Source organism: Hypanus sabinus, chromosome 5 (assembly GCF_030144855.1).
Source record: "Hypanus sabinus isolate sHypSab1 chromosome 5, sHypSab1.hap1, whole genome shotgun sequence".
In the NCBI taxonomy this organism is placed as follows: domain Eukaryota; kingdom Metazoa; phylum Chordata; class Chondrichthyes; order Myliobatiformes; family Dasyatidae; genus Hypanus; species Hypanus sabinus.
Window position 1 is genome coordinate 145,340,800 of NC_082710.1, and position 20,553 is coordinate 145,361,352.

The 20,553-nt window shown below is 43.9% G+C and overlaps 1 protein-coding gene across 2 annotated transcripts in view; it reads left to right on the forward strand.

The window, feature by feature from the left end:
• The window catches only part of itgbl1 (integrin, beta-like 1), a 200,058-nt gene that overhangs the window by 138,649 nt on the left and 40,856 nt on the right, over positions 1-20,553 (forward strand). For both annotated transcript variants that reach the window (XM_059970527.1, XM_059970526.1), the window contains one exon: positions 19,876-19,992. In XM_059970527.1, the coding sequence (XP_059826510.1) occupies positions 19,876-19,992 (117 nt within the window). The remainder of the gene's footprint in view (positions 1-19,875; positions 19,993-20,553) is intronic.

A 20,553-nucleotide genomic window follows, 5' to 3' on the forward strand; every position in this document is an offset into this window, starting at 1 on the left:
TGCATTTCTTGAGCATTAGTATATAACAGCAGGGACGTCTCCTGATGTAGAAAGGCGAGCTTACTCTTTCCCCTTCCCCTGTTCTTGGCACCCACCACCCATCTCACCTTGACCTTCACACATGTAGTCCCACAGTCGCAAGCACAGTGTGGCCACAGAATGCTTCTTGCTGCTGTTGGACTCAAATGAAAAGCACAAACAGGCAGGGCAAACACATTCACTGCTTTCAGTATAATATCCATCCTCCGGCTCTAAACGGGGAGCAAATTCAGAAATCAGAAGATTTGGAATCCTTGTGCCAGGTTCCGTAAAGATTAACTTGTTAGTTGAGTTGCAGTAAGGAGGGAAAATGCGATGTTGGCATTCATTTTGAGAGGGCCAGAACATAAAAGCAAGGCTGTAATGCTGAGGATTTAGAAGGCATTTGTCATACTGCACTTTGGGGACTGTGAGCAGTTTTGAGTCCCTTATCTAAGAAAGGATATGCTGGAATTGAAGAGATACATGAGAATGATACCTGGAATTAAAGGGTTAACATATTTGGAGCATTTGTAAGCTCTGGGCCTGTACTTGCTGGAGTTTAGAAGAACATAATACGGTGGGTGGTGGGGGGATTCCCATTGAAACCTATCAAATATTGAAAGGCTAGACAGAATGAATGTGGAGAGGATGTTTCCTATAGTCAGCAGGTCTAGAACAAGATGGCTATAGCCTCAGAATTCAAAAGCATCTCCTTAGAATAGAGGTGAGGAGGAATTTCTTGAGCCATCTGTGGGATTCAGACAGCTGTGGAGGCTAAGTCAGTGAGTGTATTTAAAGCAGAGGGGGATAGGTTCTTGATTTGTAAGCACAACAAAGATTACAAGAGAAGGCAGTAGAAAGGGGTTGAGAGGGATAATAAGTCAGCCATGAAGGCATGGCGGAGTGGACTTGGCAGCCTGACTGGCCTTATTCTGCTCCTATTTTATTATGATCTTAATATCTACACATCCCTCAGTACTGTTCCACCCACACTTGGACCCTGCCTCAGTGCTGTTCCCCCCCATAGTGGAATGGTCCCTCAGTACCACTCCTCGCATAGTGTGACCCTCCCTCGGTCTGACGTCTGGTTAGGACTGCCTCGACAGGACCGAGACTCACACGTTCCCAGACCTCTCCCGCTTGTCCCTTTGTCCTTCGCTTTGATAAACAATAGCCAGGATGACGCAGGAGGCCTCAGAACTTGGATAGATACTCGATGGGAAGGATGTTTAACGGCGGTGGGAACGACTTGTGTGGAAGCTGGTGGGACGTGAGGGTTGCAGCTGCCTTAGCACTGGGTTCCCCTGAGACCCCCACTGCTGAGACTATGGTACGGTGAACCACAGGAGAGTTGAGGTTGTGGAGGACTGACAGACACAGAGCAGCACTAATGAGGCAGTAAATTAGCACCGGCTGTGACTTACTGGCTGGAATTAATGGTAGCCATTAACTGGTTATAACTCAAAACAGTGTCTTTATTTTGGCTCATTTCATACCAAAGGTTCTGGCAGAAGGCATTAACTTAGATTTGCTTCAAAATTAATACTCAGCTTGTTTTTTTTTTGATATTGTTCAAAAAATATACTGTTCCCTAGATTTTATCTCCTCCTTCCCTGGGTCTCCTCATTCAATCTCGCAGTCTCTCTCACAGAATCTCTTCAATGGCTCCTGCAGTTCCTTGGCAGAGTGAGTCTGCTCCTCCTGCCAGTTCTCCCCCACAACCATCTGCTAGGCAAGTGAGATCATTGCAGGGAGACTCACATGCTACCGTTTGTGCCGTTTGGTGACGGCTTCTCAAATACGGACTTGGGTTTTCCGGCGCTTTTGTTTTGCCAAACTCAGTTCTCCCGGGAGTTTCTCTGCCCAAGGGACGATGAAGAACCAGCCGCTTGTTCTGCAGGCAGAGATTGCCGGAGTTTTAGACACCATGGGAATCGCAGATATGGGGTTCAGTGTATGGAAGTGGTGCCAAAGTGAAATCAGAGTCAGGTTTATTGTCATCAACAGATCATATGAAATTTGTTGCTTTGCAGCAGCAGGACAGTGCAAAGGCATAACATTATCATAAATTATAAAAATGAATAAATAGTACTGAAGAATAATGAATAATTAAGTAGTGTTCATGGGTTCATGGACCCTTCAGAAATCTGATGGCTGAGGGGAAGTAGCTGATCCCGAATTTTAGAGTGTGGGTCTTTCAGTCTCCTGTACCTCCTTCTTGATGGTAGTAACATGAAGAGGGGTGTCCTGTATGGTGGAGGTCCAAGAGCCGCTTTCTTGAGACCCCTCTTGAAGATGTTCTCGATGGTGGGAGGTGTTGTGGTGTGACGGAGGTGGCGGAGTCCACAACGCTCTGCAGCCCCTTGCATTCCTGTGCACTGGAGCCTCCATACCAGGCAGGGTCGCAACCAGATAGAATGCTCTCCACGGTACGTCTGTAGAAATTTGTAAGAATCTTTTGAGACATACCAAATCTCCTCAAGCTCCTAATGAAATATAGCTTCATCACAAAACGCATCGAGCTCCAGCTTGTTAGAGACCATGTTAAGGAACTGAAGCCTCAACTCGATGATCTTCGGCTCATACAGAAAAATGAGGAGGTGATAGACTGGAGTTACAGGGAGTAGTCACCCTGACGTTGCAGGTAGCAGATACCTGTGTGACTGTCAGGAGAGGGAAAGGGATTAGGCAGATTACAGAGTACCCCTGTAGCTGTTCCACTCAATAATAAGCATACCATTTTGGATACTGTTGGGTGGATAACCTTTCCAGAGGGACTGGGTCTCTGGCTTTGAGGCTCATAAGGAAAGTAGGGGAAAAAGAGTATAGGCGTGATAGGGGACTCCATCATCAGAAGAGCAGAAAGCAGATTCTGTGGGCATGAAAGACACACCCGGATGGTATTCCAATTACAAACAAGAGAAAATCTGCAGCTGCTGGAAATCCAAGCAACACACACAAAACGCTGGAGGAACTCAGCAGGCCTGGCAGCATCTGTGGAAAAGAACACAGTTGACATTTTGGGTGGAGACTCTTTGGTAGGACAGTAGGGCCCTGATGAAGGGGCTCAGCCTGAAATGTTGACTGTACTATTTTCCATAGATGCTGCCTGGCCTGCTGAGCTCCCCCCAGCATTTTGTGTGTGTTACCCAGATGGTATGTTGCCTCCCAGGTGCCAGAGTCAGTGAGGAGGTTCTGAATAGAGAATATAGGGAGCTAGGCAAAATGCTGAATAGGACCCTGCAGGTAGTAACCTCTGGAATGTTAACTGAGCCATACGCCAGTGAGCAAGGCTGAAGAACAGGGTTTCAAATTTCTGGATCATTGGGATCTCCTCTGGGGAAGGTGGAATATGACCCGTACAAAAAGGACGGGTTACAACTGAACCCAAGGGAGACCAATACCCTTGCCAACAGGTTTGCTAGAGCTGTTGGGGAGCGTTTGAACTAAGTCAGCTGTACGGATGGTAACTGGAGTGATAAAGCTGAAGATGGGGTAGTTTATATACAAGTAGATGTAGTGAGTAGTGAGACTGTGAGAAAGGACAGGTAGATGACAGGGCAAGATTGCAGTCAGTAAGAGGAGTTAAAGTGTAACAGTGGCCAAAATCAAATGGGATGACAGAGACAGGACTGAAGGTGTTATATTTGGATACACGCTCTATACGGAGTAAGGTAGATGATCTTGTAGCACGGTTAGAGGTAGGCAGGTATGATGTTGTGGGCATTATGAGTCGTGGCTGAAAGAAGATCATAGTTAGGATCTTAACATCCCAGAATAAATATTGTATTAAAAGGGCAGACCAGTAGGCAGAGAGGGTGGGGTGGCTCTTTTGGTTAAAACATGAAATCAAGTCCTTGGGAAAAGGTGACATAGGATCCGGAAGATGTAGAATCCTTGTGGGTAGAGTTAAGAAACTGCAAGGGTAAAAAGACCCTGATGGAAGTTATATATAGCGCAGGCCTCTGAGCAGCAGCCTGGACGTGGGCTGCAAATTATACCAGGAGGTAGAAAAGGCATCTAGAAGGGGCCATATTGCAATAATCATGGGAGATTTCAATATGCAAGTAGATTGGAAAAATCCAGCTGGTGCTGGATCCCTAGAGGGGCAATTTGTAGAATGCCTACAAGATGGCTTTTGCGAGCAGCCTGTTGTTGAGCCCACTAGGGGATTGTAATGTAATAACCCATATTTCATTATTGAGTTTAAGGTAAAGGAATCCTAAGGAGACAGTGATAATAATATGATAAAATTCACCCTGCAGTTTGAGAGGGAGAAAATAAAGTTGGATATATCAGTATTAGATTCTTAATTAGCCAGGGCATCAAAGGGTATGGGGTGAAGGCAGGAGAGTGGAGATGACAGGAAGAATTGGATCAGCCCATGATTGAATTGAGGAGCAGACTTAATGGGCCGAATGGCCTACTTAGACTCTGATATTCTTATAGTATTACAGTGGAACACAAGTAAAGGGTTCTGAACATGAACGTCGAGAGGTGGGAGGACATTGCAAGCGACTGCTCTCGCTGGAGGCTGGAACTATGCAGAGGTCTAAAAGGAGGAGAAGAGAAGCTGAGGCTTGCTGCTGAAGAAAAGCGCACTCGCTGAGAAAACAGCACCAAGACAACACCGGAGGACAGCGCCTTCAAGTGCGGTCACTGCAGCCGAGACTGTTACTCCCGTCTGGGCCTCAACAGCCACAACAGACGCTGCTCTACCAACACAGACTGAAGCAAGACTTTCCAGGCACAGATCCATGGTCTTGCGAGACTAATGGATGCCATTACATTAGATTAGGAATAAAGGGATTTACAGATGCATGAGAGAGGAGCTGGCTAAAGGTGATTGGAAGTGGACACCAGCAGAGATGATGGTGGAACAGCAATGGCTGAAGCTTCCTAGGGAAATTTGGAAGATGCAGAAAAAATACACTACATCACAAAGATAAAGGGATGATGAGGGAAATCAAAAGGCATCATTAAAGCTAAAGAGAGGGCATAAGTTAGTGGGAAGATGGAGGATTGGGAAGCTTTTAGAAACCAAATATACCATAAAGAGAGAAAACATGAAATATGAACTATGAAGGTAAGCTTGCCAAAAATATAAAAGAGGATATAAAAAGCTTTTTCAGATACATAAAGAGTAAAAATGAGGTGAGAGTGGAAATCAGACTGCTGAAAATCACCCCTGGAGAGGTAGTAATGGGGAACAAAGAAATGTGGGCAAATTTAATAAGCATTTTGCATCAGTCTTCACTGCTGGAGACACTAGTAGAATGCCAAAAATGCAAGAATGCTGCAGTGCAGGAGTGAGTGTAGATAAGACATCTGGACCAGATTGCTTTGTGGCAAAATTTGCAGATGATATGAAGATAGGTGGAGGGTTAGGTAGTGCTGAGGAAGCAATGTGATTGCAGCAGGACTTAGACAAATTGAAAGAATGGGCAAAAAAGTGGCAGATGGAATACAGTAAACATGAGGAAATCTGCGGATGCTGGAAATTCAAGCAACACACAAAATGCTGGTGGAATGCAGCAGGCCAGGAAGTATCTATAGGAAGACGTATAGTTGACATTTTGGTCCAAGACCCTTCGTAAGGACTAACTGAAAGGAAAGATAGTAAGAGATTTGAAAGTAGTGGAGGGAGGGGGAGATGTGAAATGATAGGAGAAGACCGGAGGGGGTGGGATGAAGCTAAGAGCCGGAAAGGTGATTGGCGAAAGTGATACAGAGCTGGAGAAGGGAAAGGATCATGGGACGGGAGGCCTCGGGAGAAAGAAAGGGGGAGGGGAGCACCAGAGGGAGATGAAGAACAGGCAAAGAGTGATTATGAGAGGGGCAGAGAGAGGAAAAAAAAGAGGGGGGGGAGAAAAGATAAGTAAGTAAATAAATAAGGGATGAGGTGAGAAGGGGAGGAGGGGCATTAACGGAAGTTAACGTTCATGCCATCAGGTTGGAGGCTACCCAGTCAGTATATAAGGTGTTGTTCCTCCAACCTGAGTTTGGATTCATTTTGACAATAAAGGAGGCCATGGATAGACATATCAGAATGGGAATGGGACGTGGAATTAAAATGTGTGGCTACTGGGAGATCCTGCTTTCTCTGGCAGACCGAGCGTAGGTGTTCAGCGAAATGGTCTCCCAGTCTGCGCCGGGTCTCACCAATATATAAAAGTCCACACCGGGAGCACCGGACGCAGTATACCACACCAGCCAACTCACAGGTGAAGTGTCGCCTCACCTGGAAGGGCTGTCTGGGGCCCTGAATGGTGGTGAGGGAGGAAGTGTAAGCGCAGGTGTAGCACTTGTTCCGCTTACAAGGATAAGTGCTAGGAGGGAGATTGGTGGGAAGGAACAAATGGACAAGGGAGTTGCGTAAGGAGCAATCCCTGTGGAAAGCAGAAAGGGGGCGAGGGAAAGATGTGCTTGGTAGTGGAATCCCGTTGGAGGTGGCGGAAGTTACAGAGATACAGTGATGTACAGGGTGGTATGGAGATGGAATACAGTGTTGGGAAATGTATGTAAAAGGAACAATTAGACTATTATCTAAATGGGGAGAAGGCTCAAACATTAGAGGTTCAGAGGGATTTAAGAATCCTCATGCAAGACTCCCAGAAGGTTAATTTACATGTTGAATCTGCAGTAAAGATGGCAAATGAAATGTTGGCATTTATTTCATTGGGAACAGAATATAAAAGAAAGGAGATAATGCTGAGCCTTTATAAGACACTAGTCAGGCTGCACTTAGAGTATCGTCAACAGTTTTGGAGCCAGTATCTCAGAAAGGATGTGTTGTCATTGGAGAGAGTCCAGAGGATTTTCACGAGGATGATTCCAGGAATGAATGGGTTAACATATGAGGCGGGCTTGGCAGCTTTGGGCCTGTACTCACTGGAATTTAGAAGAATGGGGGGGGGGGGGGGGAGGATCTCATTGAAACCTACTGAATGTTGAAGGGACTAGATAGGGTGGATGTGGAGAGGATGTTTGCTATGGTGGGGGTATTCAGAACTGGAGGGCCAACCTCAAAATTGAGGGATGACCCTTTAGAACAGAGGTAAGGAGGAATATTTTTAGCCAGAGAGTAGTGAATCTGTGGAACTCTTTGCCACAGACTGTGGTGGAGGCCAAATCCGTGGGTATGCTTAAGGCAGAAGTTAATCATATCCTGATCAGTCAGGGCATCAAAGGATATGGCGAGAAAGTGGGCGTATGGAGTTGAGTGGGATCTGGGATCAGCCATGATGGAATGGTGGAGCAGACTTGAAGGGCTGAATGGGCTAATTCTGCTCCTATGGCTTATGGTTTTACACCCCAAGGTTCTGAAAGAGGTAGCTGAAGGGAGTGTGGAGGCATTAGTAATGGTCTTCCAAGAATCACTATATTCTGGAATGGTTCCTGAGGAGTGGAAAATTGCAGATGTCACTCCACTCTCTAGGAAGGGAAGGAGGTAGAAGAAAGGAAATTATAGGCCGGTTATCCTGCTTCAGTGGTAGGGAAGATGTTGGAGTCTACTATTAAGGATGAGGTTTTGGAGTACTTGGAAACGCATGACAAAATAGGCCAAAGTCTGCATGGCTATCTAAAGGGGAAATATTGTCTAACAAATAGTTTGGAAATCTTTGAGAAAATAACAGGCAGAATGGACAAAGAAGAGGCAGTGGATGTTGTTTACTTGGATTTTCAAAAGGCCTTTGACAAGCCGCACATGAGGCTGCTTAACAAGATGAGGGCCCATGGTATTACAGGAAAGATACTTGGTAGATTAGCTGACTGACAGGAGGCAAGGAGTGGGAATGGAGGGAGCCTTTCTGTTTGGCTGCCAGTGAGTAGTGCTGTGCCATAGGGGTGAGAGGTAAAACCATTTCTTTCCAGGTTATATGTCAACGATTTGGATGAAGGAATTAATAGCGTTGTGGCCAGGTTTGTTGATGACACAAAGGTAGGTGGAGGGGCAGGTAGTGTTGAGGAGGCAGGGTGTCTGCAGAAGGACTTGGACAGAAGAGGCAGGGAGGAGTAAGGTGATGCACTTTGGCAGAAGAAATAAAGGTGCGCACTATTTTCTACAGGGGAAGAAAATACAAATATCAGAGGTGCAAAGCGACTTGGGAATCCTCTTGCATGATTTCCTAAAGGTTAACTTGCAGGTTGAGTTGGTGGTAAGGAAGGCAGATGCAATGTTAGCATTCATCTTGAGAGGACCAGAATACAAAAGCAAGGATGTAATGCTGAGGATTTGTCAGAACACGCTTGGAGGACTGTGAGCAGTTTGGGCCCCATATCTAAGAAAGGACGTGCTGACCTTGGAGAGGATCCAGAGGAGGTTCACGGGAATGATCCCAGGCATGAAAGAGTTTAACATATGAGGAGTATTTGATAGCCCTGGGCCTGTACCCACTGGACTTTAGATAACTAATGGGAGATCTCATTGAAAGGCCCATATAGAGTGGAAGTGAAGAGGATGTTTCCTATAGCGGGGAGTTTTGTGTTATGCTTTGTAACTCCAAAACATTAAACTAATAGTAAAACACAGAACTAGGAATAACGTATCATAGTTTGGTTTTTACTTTAAACGAAGTGCATACATATGACATGGCAGCATCGTGACATATGCAATTCACTTATTTTACACATAACCCATAACAAGTTATTTAGATGAACAAGATGCTTAATCAAACAATATATTTACCATATTATTTAAATACTACTGAAATATTAAATACACAGCACTCCTCCCTGCTTAGCTATAAACTTAATGTAGAATGCATCTCAATTATAGACACAATATACTGTATACTGTAACACAACTTATATGCAGACATTCACAGCATAGTAAATTTTAAATTGTTCCATTCAGGCCTAAAGATTTAATTACTGTGGAGTCTTTCTTACTCTTGTGGGATAACTGAACGAGAGATGTCACTCTGCTTGGCAGGTGATGCTTGTGGCTGTGAAGCAATCTCAGGCACTGGGGCCTCCTCCACGGTGGTTGTAGGAGCTGACTCTGGGATTGCTGGAAATGGTTCTGACACCTTTCTGCTCTAACAATTTACACTGATCTTTCAACTGATCTCCAGACGATATCAGACACAATCTCCACTGGGTAGGAGAATGGTCCAGTTCTGTCCTTAATCTTTCAGAGTACCCACTTTGATTCACCTGTGTAGTTCCTCGCCAGGACTGATTGTCCAGGAGTGAAACATTGAGCCTGCTTGTTTGAGAAGCCTTCAATTTGTCACAGATGTTTGTCCTGCAGACTCCTGCTGAGATTGGGTTTGAAGACATCCAAGTATAAATGCAAGGGACGACCCAGGGACAGCAGAGCTGGAGAGCTGTTGGTTGTGAAGTGTGCTGCATTGTGATATGCAAGGATTAAATTAGTGAACTTCTGGTTCAGTGTTAGTTCCTGCTGACGTTGCTCACGGTGTGTTCTTTAGACTCTGGACGAACGTTTCTGTCAAGCCATTTGTAGCTGGGTGGTACGGTGCAGATGTATTATGTCCTATTCCATTCATCTTTAAGAATGATTGAAACTACTCTGCTACAAACTGCGGTCCATTGTCACTGACTAAGTGTTCTGGAATACCAGTCCTTGTGAAGAGGCTTCTCAATCGGAGCTGTAGTGGAGTCTATTGCAAGCACTTCTGGCCACTGCAGGTGCATCCACCAAGAAATTTATGCCCATGAATAGTCTGGCAAAATCTACAGGAATCCTCTGCCACAGCAATGCAGGCCATTCCTATGGATGGAGAGGGGCTGCTCTTGACATGCTGGCAGCCGAAACAGTGCATGACAAGCTGTTGATCTAGCATCCCAGGCCCCCAAGCAAACCTTTGACCATGTCCAACACTTTAATTCTCAACTTGGATGGTATAACAGCTTTCAATCCTCACATCAAGTGTAAGTTCATCCTGTCGCTAGTAAAAATGGGGGAATTGGGATAGCCGCTGCACAATCCAGCTACGAAGACTAGAGATGGTGTGGGATCTTTTCTGGTTTCCCTTTGGGTTATCTCTGCCATAATATGAGGACTTCCAATTTGCATTAGGGGGAATATATTACGAGGGGTGTCCTTTTCCAGGGGTAAATGGAAAAAGCCATCAGCATTTCCATGCTGTTTGAATTCAGTTTTGTAATTGTCTATTCCATAAGACAGAGCCCATCTCTGCATTTGTGCATGTGCTGTTAGTGGAACACCCTTCTGTGGATTGAGAATGGACACGAGTGGTTGATAAGCACTAACAAGGGTAAACTCTCTCCCATACAAGTATTGATTGAAACGTCTTACACACCCAACTCGATTCAAGGCCTCTTTGTCAATCTCTGCATAATTTTTCTCTGCAGCAGTAAGGAGACATGATGCAAAGGCTATAGGGGTGTTCATTTCCATCACTCATAACATGTGACATTACTGCACTTACATCATAAGGTAAGGCATCACAAGCAATCTTCACTGGATAATGTTGATCACAACGCGTGAGTACTGTCTGACATCACCATTTTCTTCACCTTTTTCAAAGCCAACTCACACTGCTCTGCCCATTGCTATTTCTTCCCAATCTGTAGTAATGTAATAAGTTCAAGGGGTGGAGCACAGTAGCCACATTTGGCAGGAACCTGTTATAGTAATTGACAAATCTTTAGGCCTTGGGGCATCCACCACTGCTTGTATTTTCACAACACACTTTTGTAATCCTTGTACATCAATAGTGTGACCACAGTAAGAGATACTTGGTTTAAAGAATTCACACTTGCATTGTGCCCTGAGCCCATAATCTTCTAACTGGACTTGGCTGTCTTTACACTGTCTTGAGATTCTGGAGATACTTGTCATCCTTACCAGTAGCAACACTGTCATCGGGGTAACACTAAGCACCTGGACAGCCTTGTAGCATCTGGTCCATAGATCTCTGTGGTAGTGCAGGTACAGATGCCTATTATAATGATAAAGCCCTTGGTGATTGTTTATGGAGAGGAACACTTCAGACTGTTCATCCATCTCCATCCATAGGTAAGTTTCAGCTAATTCCACTTTGCTGAAGTGTTTCCCTCCAGAAAGATTTGCAAAGATATGCTATAATCTGGGTAGTGATTTACTTTCACTATTGGGTTGATGGTGACCTTAAATCACCAAAGATGCTGACAGACTCATTTTTCTTTGCTACTGGAACTACTGTTGTTGCCCATGGGCTCCACTCAGCCTTGGAAAGAATTTCTTCAGCCTCCATGTGATCTAGCTCACTGCCTACTTTATCATGGATGGTATAAGATACCAGCTTTGCAAAAGCTGGGTGTGGCATTTTCATTTTATTTTACCCTTGATATGTTTGAGTTTTCCAATACCATCCTTGAACACTGCTTTGGCATCATCCAGTACATTCTTAATCTGTTTCAGTTGACTCTTTTACAAAGGAAGTGGCATGCAAATGGTGTACGGATTGCCAATCAAGTTGTAGTTGTCTCAGCCAATCACAACCCCACAATGCAGGTGCTTCTGTTTTTACCATGTACAAGGCCAATGAGATTTGATGATTGTGTATTTCACTGTTACAAATGTCATTCCCCAGGAGTTATCTTTTCTCTAGTATAATTCTTAGATGGATAGCTAAGATGGATTCTTAGATAGTTCAGTTTAATATCTTTGAAATGCCATTCAAACTCATTTTGTGGAATAACAGCTGAGCCGGTGTCCATTATTGCCCTCTTCTGGTGTAAGCCATATTGATAGTCTCATGTTAGTTTTCACATTGTAAACCTCAAGGCTATTCAGCCCTGTGTCACTCTCATTATTATCAGATTTTTGTTCATCACCAGCATGCAGGTTAGTGCCCTTTTTGACTTTTTAGCTCTTTCCTATGCAGTCCATTTGTTTTCTGTCTGTCCCTCATGCTCTTTGTTGCATTTTCTTCAAGTTTCAACTTTGAATCTGCATTGGTCTGGTGAATGTGAGCCACTGCCACAACAGTTAAACAAATTGTTTGCACTTGCTGGTTTCTGTTCAGACATTGAAATTTTGTTCACACTCACTTCCATTCCTGACTACAACTCAACTGTATCTCTGTCTACTGTTTCCATTGATACAGCTATTTCAACTGTTCTTTTAAGTGTAAGTTTTGCTTCATTTAGGAGAGTTTCTGAATGCTTCCTGTAAGATTCCACAAGCTGAACAATCTCTCAGTGTATCATTAAGCCCATAACTGAGCTGATAACTCTCAGGCAATCTCTCCAATTCAGCCACATATACTGAAATGGACTCCGCTTCTTTTTGGTTCTGCTTATGAAACATAAAGTGTTCTGCAATTAACAATGGTTTGGTTCTAAGTGTTCCTTCTTTACTCTCATGATATCAGCAAAACTGATTAGGCTGGTTTGGTTGGAGCAGTCAAACTTGTAAACAAACTGTATGTTCTTTCACCTATTACACTCAGCAAAACTGGTACTCCTTTCTCATTGGCTGTTTCATTTGCTTCAAGATACAGCTCAATTTGCTCATTATACAATATCCAATTATATGTTGTGTAATCATACATGTGAATCTTTCCAATGTAACCATCCATTTTTGCTCTTTTTTAATGATTATTATCACCCATTACTCATTGTTTATGAACCCGTGAATTTGTCCATTTGCTGCCTTTAAAAGAATTCGAGCATGTCTATCCCCTCAAATGAAATACATGCTGCTTTTCTTTTACAACCGTTTCTCGCTGCGCGTTTCTTTAAATTCGGACATCTTGTTGCACTTCAACAGGTAGGTAGTTGTCTCGGGTTCATTTTAAAAATACCTTGGCACCAGTTATGTTTTGTAACTCCAAAACGTTAAACTAATTGAAAGCAAAATACCACAATCAGGAATAACATATATCTTGGTTTCATTTTTACTTTAAGCAAGTTGTGTATGTGTGGCGTAGTGGAGTTGTGGATATGCATTTCTCTTATTTTTACATAAAACCTATAATGAATTATTTAAATAAGAATGCTTAATCAAACAATATACTTACAATGTTACTGAAATGTTAAGTACACAAAATCTAGGACCAAAGGGCACAGCTTCAGAATTGAGGGACACAGAACAGAGATGAGGAAAATCTCTTTAACCAGAGGGTGGTGAATATGTACAATGTCTGGCTGCGCAGGACGAGTCATTGGGTATATTTAAGGCAGAGGTTGGTAGGTTCTTATTAGGGGATCAAGGTTATGGGGGAGAAGACAGGAGAATGAGGTTGAGAGGGATAATAAATCAGTCATGATGGAATGGAGGATCAGACTCAATGGGCCGAACAGTTCTGCTCCTATGTCTGATGGTCTTATGATTGCACCAGTACATTGGAGCCAGGGTAGATCCTACAAGATGTTGATGCCCAGGAATTTGAAACTGCAAAGCCTTTCCACTACTGATCCCTCAATGAGGACTGGCATGTGTTTTCCTCTTTTGCCCTTCCTGAAGTTCACAATCGATTCTTTAGTCTTGCAGCCGAGTGCAAGGTTGCTATTGTGACATTTTATAGAATTATGGTACAGACTGAGGGGCCAAATAGCCTCGTCCTCATTTTCTTTTCACAGCTGGCAAAATATTTGAAGCTACTGGGATCTGAGAAATTTCCAGAAACGTTTTAGTTGTGAGTTTTTTAAAAATATGCATTGGAGTAGTAATTACAGGATCACACCTCCCTGCCCTTTTCCCCCAGCTAGACTGTAATACCACATAATCCTCAGTATATTAAAGTCTTCCAGAAAAACTCTGTTTTAATCATGGTTTAAACAACGAGGTGTCAGATTCACAGTGCGTCTGATTCACAGTGTGGAGGCTGAACCGTGCTCCCAATGTTCTATCCTTTATTTTGTTATTGTAATCTTCAGTGCCAGGGTAATTAGTGCAAGATAATGTGTTATATAAGAGAGAAGAAATTAAGTAAATTGTTGTTAGAATCTGGTCTGCAGCCCTCTGCAAAAAGAGTGAATGACTTCTGCACAGGAGAATGAATTTTCAATTTTGCTCTGGGAAATACCTGTCGAGGGAACTGATGGGAAGAGGTTTGACCTTGTTCAGCCGGATTACACACTCGCAAGGAGATTGCACTCAAGCTCGACATAAACAGTGTAACTGGAGCTCTAAAGAGAAGGCAAGGTGGAAATACTGAGACGTTTTAGTGGGGTGTCTGAGGACTAAACTCTTCTGTTCAAACCCCTTGTCACATTGCAATCTTGTATGTCAATCATGGAACAGTGAGACACAGAACATAGAACATAGAACATAGAACATACAGCACAGAAGCAAGCCCTTTGGCCCATCATATATGTGCTAGATGTCATTTCTTACTCTGGTACCCCTCTCATCCTTTCTCTTCCCCTCACATCTCCTCCTTCTAGTGACCCTCCTCCTTCCCTTTCTTCCATGGACCACTGTCCTCTCCTATTAGGTTCCTTTTTCTTCAGTCTCTTACTTTTCCACCTATCTCCTGTCCACTTCTTACGGCATCCCCTCCCAGCCTCCACCTCACCGGGTCTCACCTATCAACTCCCTCTCCCTCCACATTCTTATTCTGTCTTCCTGCCTCTTTCCTTTCCAGTCCTGAGGAAGGGTCTTGGCCCAAAACATTGAATGTTTATTTCCCTCCATAGATGCTGCCTGACTTGATGAATTGCCCCAGCATTTTGTGTGTGTTACTCAAGATATCCTTCCTGTAATTGAGTAATGAGAATTGCACATAATACTCAAATGTGGCTTAACCAAAGTTTTATATAATATAATATAATAATAGAAAGTAAGAATAGAAGAAAATAGAAGCATTTGTAGACCACTGAGCCCCTCAACCTTCCCCACCTCTCAATATGATCATGGCTGGTTTACCTCACTCCTCATCCTCTTCTGTTCCATTTCTCTATGGACCTCAATTCCCCGATCAAGTGATCTTTTAACTATCTTCTTTTTAAATACCTCTAGTGATCTAATATCCATAACCCCTTGGGGCAGAGATATACCATCCTCAGGGAGAAGTTGTTTTAAATGACTGCTTCTCCTCTGCCCCTTCATTTGAGATGCTGTCATTCGCAAAGGGTAAAGTTTCCCTCTGCCCAATTGGCTCCTTTAGTCATCTTAAAAACACCATTGTCACTTCAATCTTCAGCACAGGAAAGGGTAGGAGACTGGTAGTGACCTGGATGGAAATTTAGATGGGTGGGTGGCTTAGTAAGTTTGCAGAACAATGTGAAGATAGGAGAAAACTCCCTGGGAGCAGTTTCCCCTGATTTACTCTTCTGGAAAGCATTTGTCTTAAAACACCTCAATTCAGTTGTCCCAGGTATCAGAATCAGGTTTAATATCACTGACATAGGTTGTGAAATGTCTTGCTTTGTGGCAGTATAGTGCAATATACTATATACTATAAATTACAATAAGAAATACATACAGTATAAAGCATTAATTAATTGCTGAAAAAAGAGAATAAAAATAGTGTGATAGTGTTCATAGTTTAGCTTGTTGTCCATTCATAAATCTGATGGCAGAAGGGAAGAAGGTGTTTCTGAAATCTTGAGCACGTGTCTCCAGGCTCTTGTACCTCCTCAACGAAGTAAAGTGAAGAGGGCAAGTTCTGGGTAATAGGGGTCCTTAATGATGTTTCTGAGGCACCATCTTTTGAAGATATCCTTTCATCTTATTTCCTGAAGATGAGGAGTGTTGCTGATGTACTGCACTTGGCGGACTCAGTAAACTCTGGCAAATTGTGCACAAGAAACTGCAAATATCTGCACAGGAGATGGCGGATGCTGGAATCTGGTGAAAAAGCTAACTGCCTGGGGAGCTCAGTGGGTCGAACAGCATCTGTGGAGGGAAGGGAATGACTTGCATATCCCAACCCTCCACAGATGTTGACAGATTTCAGAAATTACAGGATTTAAGAGCTTAGTCCTTGATATTTGTCAGCTAGTTAATAACATTGACACAAAACAATGTGTCGATTGGTGAATTGGTGAAATCCAAGCTTCACTTTCAATAGCTGAGCCGAAAGTCCAGGCTTTTAATTTTCTGAATGGTTAACGATGCCAGGGACTCTGAGACACTTACAAGGCCAATATAGACAGGGCTCTTCATCACTGTCTCCTTGACTGATTATAACAACTCAACCAGTTCCAAGTTAGCAACCGGCACAGCACTTTGCCACGTCCAGATGTGGTGGCCCCTTCACATCACACACATCTGCAGATCAAACCTCTTTATCTCCTTCATTTGACAATGTGATCTGAGCTGAGCTTAGAACACAGAATCAGGGCCCTCGGCTTTGTTGACCACCCACGCTCAGGGTGGAAGGTTTGTGGGTTCAAGCCACACTCCAATTGTAAGTGCAATGCACAGGCGGGGATGGGGATGAACTTTAGAGCCCTAACCTTTTTCTGTCATTCATTCTGTGGGGTTCTCTGCTGTTTTCTTGGATGTCTGTGAAGAGTAAGAATTTCAGGTTGTACGCTGTACATATTCTCTGATATTAAATTGAACCATTGAGCCATTGAGATCTCCCTGTCTCTATCTTAGCACAGCCTGTATATAGCTGTCAGCTGACTTTGAGCCATAACTTACTCCAGCCTCACTTTTTTTCACCAATCACCTGGCAGCTTTTACTTTTCACTCCGTCCCCTCACCACCTTATCCCAGTTTCTTTTCCCTGTCCAGACCTGATGAAGGTCTCACCCCAAAATGTCGACTTTTCATTCTCCTCCATAGATGCTACCTGACCTGCTGAGGTACTCCAGCATTTCTGAGGTTGCTCTGGATTTCCAGCACCCGCAGAATCTCTTGTGTTTATGATTTTCTCATGGCTGTTTGTAGGACCTTACTGTGCACAGAACCATAGTTTCTGACATTACAATGGTGTTTGCACTTTAAGAAGTATTTCACTGGTGGCAAGGAGCTTTGGAGTGTGTGACAGAAAGCCTTTCTATTCATGTAATTCTTACTGTGTGATTGTTCCATATCGAGCTCCTCCCACCCTCTCTATCTCTCTCTCTCTCTCCTTCACATATTTATTGTTTAAATTCATCTCGGCCTTTCACCTGAAGAACATCCTGTGAGGTATACTCCGCATTTCTCCGTTCCCTGGGAAACAGAACGTAGTACATACAACAGTACACAGCGCACAGTGTTGTTCCAACCTTTTAACCTGTTTTAAGAACATTTTAACCCTTCCCTTCCACAAAGCCCTCCATTTTTCTTTCACCCGTGTGCCTGTCAAAGGATCTCTTCAATATCCCTCATGTATCTGCCTCTGCCACCACCCCTAGCATTTCAATTCCACGCACCTGCCACATTCTGTGTTTAAAAAAAAATTACCCCAGACATCTCCCTGTACTTTCCTCCAATCACCTTAAAATTACGCGCTCTTATATTAGCCATCTCACCCTCAGAAAAGGGCATTGGGTGTCCACTCCATCCTGGCCTGCTATCCTGGACACTTCTACCAAGTCACTCCAAAACAGAAAGAAACCTAGCCTGCTTAACCGTTCCTCATAAAACATGTCGTCTAATCCAGGCAACATCCTGGTGAATCTCCTTGCTGCCCTCTCTAAAGCTTCCACCTTCTTCATATAAGGAGCAGATCCGAACTGAACACAATTCCAGAAGTGCAAGCGAAGGAGGTTTCTGAATTTCCCCATCAGGCTGACCGTGGTTGTGGTGGAGAGGGTGGGGGTGGGTTGGTGTGAAAGTGGAACAATATCTTGCAAACTGAGGAGATCTGAGGCTCAGGATGCTAAAGGAATTTTGCATGTCCACATTCGCCCCTTAGCAATGTTTAATGATGCCCCATGGAAAACTCCGAACCGGATGCATTATGGCTTGTTGTGGGATCTGGCATGGGGCACCGTGGTCGCAGTGAGGAGTTTGCATGGTCCTGTAGCAGTTAGTGTAATGCATTAGAGCATTGGGCTGGATCCCACTGCTGTCAGTAAAATGTTCTTACAGTGTCTATAAAAAGAATTCACCCCCAACACCCCCGGATATTTTCATGTCTTTTTGTTTTATGATACTGAATCACAGTGGATTTATTTTGGCTTTTTTTTGACACTGATCAACAAAAAAAGACTCTTCCATGTCAAAGTGAAAACAGATCTTTGCAATATGATCTAAATTAATTACAAGCATAAAACGCAAAATAATTGATTGCTAATGTACTCACCCCCCCCCCCCTTTAATATGACACACCAAATCATCACTGGTGTAGCTAATTGGTTTTAGAAGTCACATAATTAGTTAAGGTATCCTAGCTATATATAAGCCTGTGTGCAGTCAAGGTGTTTCGATCAATTGTAGTAAAAATAATCCTGCATCTGGAAGGTCCAACTGTTGGTGAGTCAGTATCCTGGCAAAAACTACACCGTGAAGACAAAAGAACATTCCAAGCAACTCCGTGAAAAGTTATTGAAAAGCACGAGTCAGGGGTTGGATGTAAGAAAATTTCCAAGCCACTGAATATCCCTTGGAGTACAGTTAAAACAATTATCAAGAAATGGAAAGAATATAGCACAACTATGGAGCAGGCCGTCCTCAGAAACTGAGTGACCGTTCAAGAAGGGGACTAATGAGGGAGGCCACCAAGAGACCTGTGACAGTTCTGGAGGAGTTACCAGCTTCAGTGGCTGAGGTGGGAGAGACTGCACAGACAACAACTGCTGCCCGGGTGCTTCACCAGTCGCAGCTTTATGGGAGAGTGGCAAAGAGAAAGCCACTGTTGAAAAACACTCAAATGAAATCTCAGCTAGAATTTGCCAGAAGGCATGTGGGAGACTCTGAAGTCAGCTGGAAGAAGGTTCTATGGTCTGATGAAGCCAAAATTGAGCTTTATGGCCATCAGACTAAACACAATGTTTGTGGTAAGCCAACTTCATCAAAAACACTCCACCCCTACCGTGAAGCACGGTGGTGGCTGCATCACGTTGTGGGGATGCTTCACTGCAGCAGGTCCTGGAAGGCTTGTGACGGTAGAGGGTAAAATGAATGCAGCAAACTATCGAAAAATCCTGGAGGAAAACCTGATGCCATCTGAAAAAATACTGCTGTTGGGTGAAGATCTGTTTTCTGGCAAGACAATGACCTCAAACATAAAGCCAAAGCTACAGAGGAGTAGCTTAAAAACAACAAAGTTAATGTCCTGGAGTGTCCAAGTCAGAGTCCAGACCTCAATCTAATTGAAAATTTGTGGCTGGACTTGAAAGGGGCTCTTCACTGATGATCCCCTTGTAATCTGACAGAGTTTGAGCAAGAAGAAGAGTGAAGAAGAGTGGGGAGAAATTGCAGTGTCCAGAAGTGCAAAGCTGATCGAGACCGATCCACACAGACTCAAGGCTGCAATTGCTGCCAAAGGTGCGTCTAATAAATACTGACTCAAAGGTGGTGAGTAATTATGCAATCAATTATTTTGTGTTTAATAACTGTAATAAAATTAGACCAATTTGTAGAAATTGGTTTTCACTTTGACATGAAAGAAGCCTAATTAAATCCACTGTGATTCAATGTTGTAAAACAACCTTCCAAAGGGGGGGGGGGGTAAATACTTTTCATAGGCACTGTAAGTTCCACCCGTGACCACATGGGTTTCCTCTATGTGGTCTGGTTTCACCCCACATTCCAAAGCGTATGGGTTCGGGTTAGTAGGTCCTGGAGGAACCCTGAACTGACACTGGATGCATGGTGATACTTGCAGACTGCCCCAGCACATCCTCAAACTATTGGTCATTGATGCAATCAACATGTTTCGTTGCATGTTTCGATGTTTTGATGTATGTAAAGCTGTGTGTCAGTAACACTGATTGGTGTTCCCACCTTTGTGACTTCAGGAGTCTAACCTGAGACTGCTCTTCCTGTAGGGAAATGCCAGTGTGGTCAGTGTTCCTGCTTCCCCCCTGGGGATGACCGAGTCTATGGAAAACACTGTGAGTGTGATGATCGCCAGTGCGAGGACACCGATGGGATCATCTGTGGCGGTGAGTATGTTAACCCCTTCCCGTAAGACACTGTTCCAGCGGTCTGGTCTCCTGCCAGTGAGCAGTAGCCGGGTCCATGATGCCACTCGGTTTACCCTGGCCTCATTCCTTCCGCCAGACACCTCAACAAAGACAGGAATAGTGTGGATCATTTGAGATCCATTTGAGCAGTCATTTCCTTTGTCCGAGTACCTGCTTTTCCATGGACTGAGAGTTAACACAGGTGGGCTCAGGTTAGGAAACAGAGTGAGAGAACCTGGGGTGAGAGTTTATATGGGAGGACTGGTGTTGCTCATCCTCCATCTACTCAAACAATAAGATAAGTGGAGCTGATCTCAGTTTGATAAATGATTAAAGCAACACACACAAAATGCTGGAGGAACTCAGCAGACCAGGCAGCATCTGTGGAAAAGAGTATAATCGAGGTTTCGGGCTGAGACCCTTCATCAGGACTGGAGAAAAAAAGATGAAGAGTCAGAGTTAGAAGGTGGGGGGAGGGGAGGAAGAAACACGAGGTGAGGGGTGAAACTGGGAGGGGGAGGGGTGAAGTAAAGAGTTGGG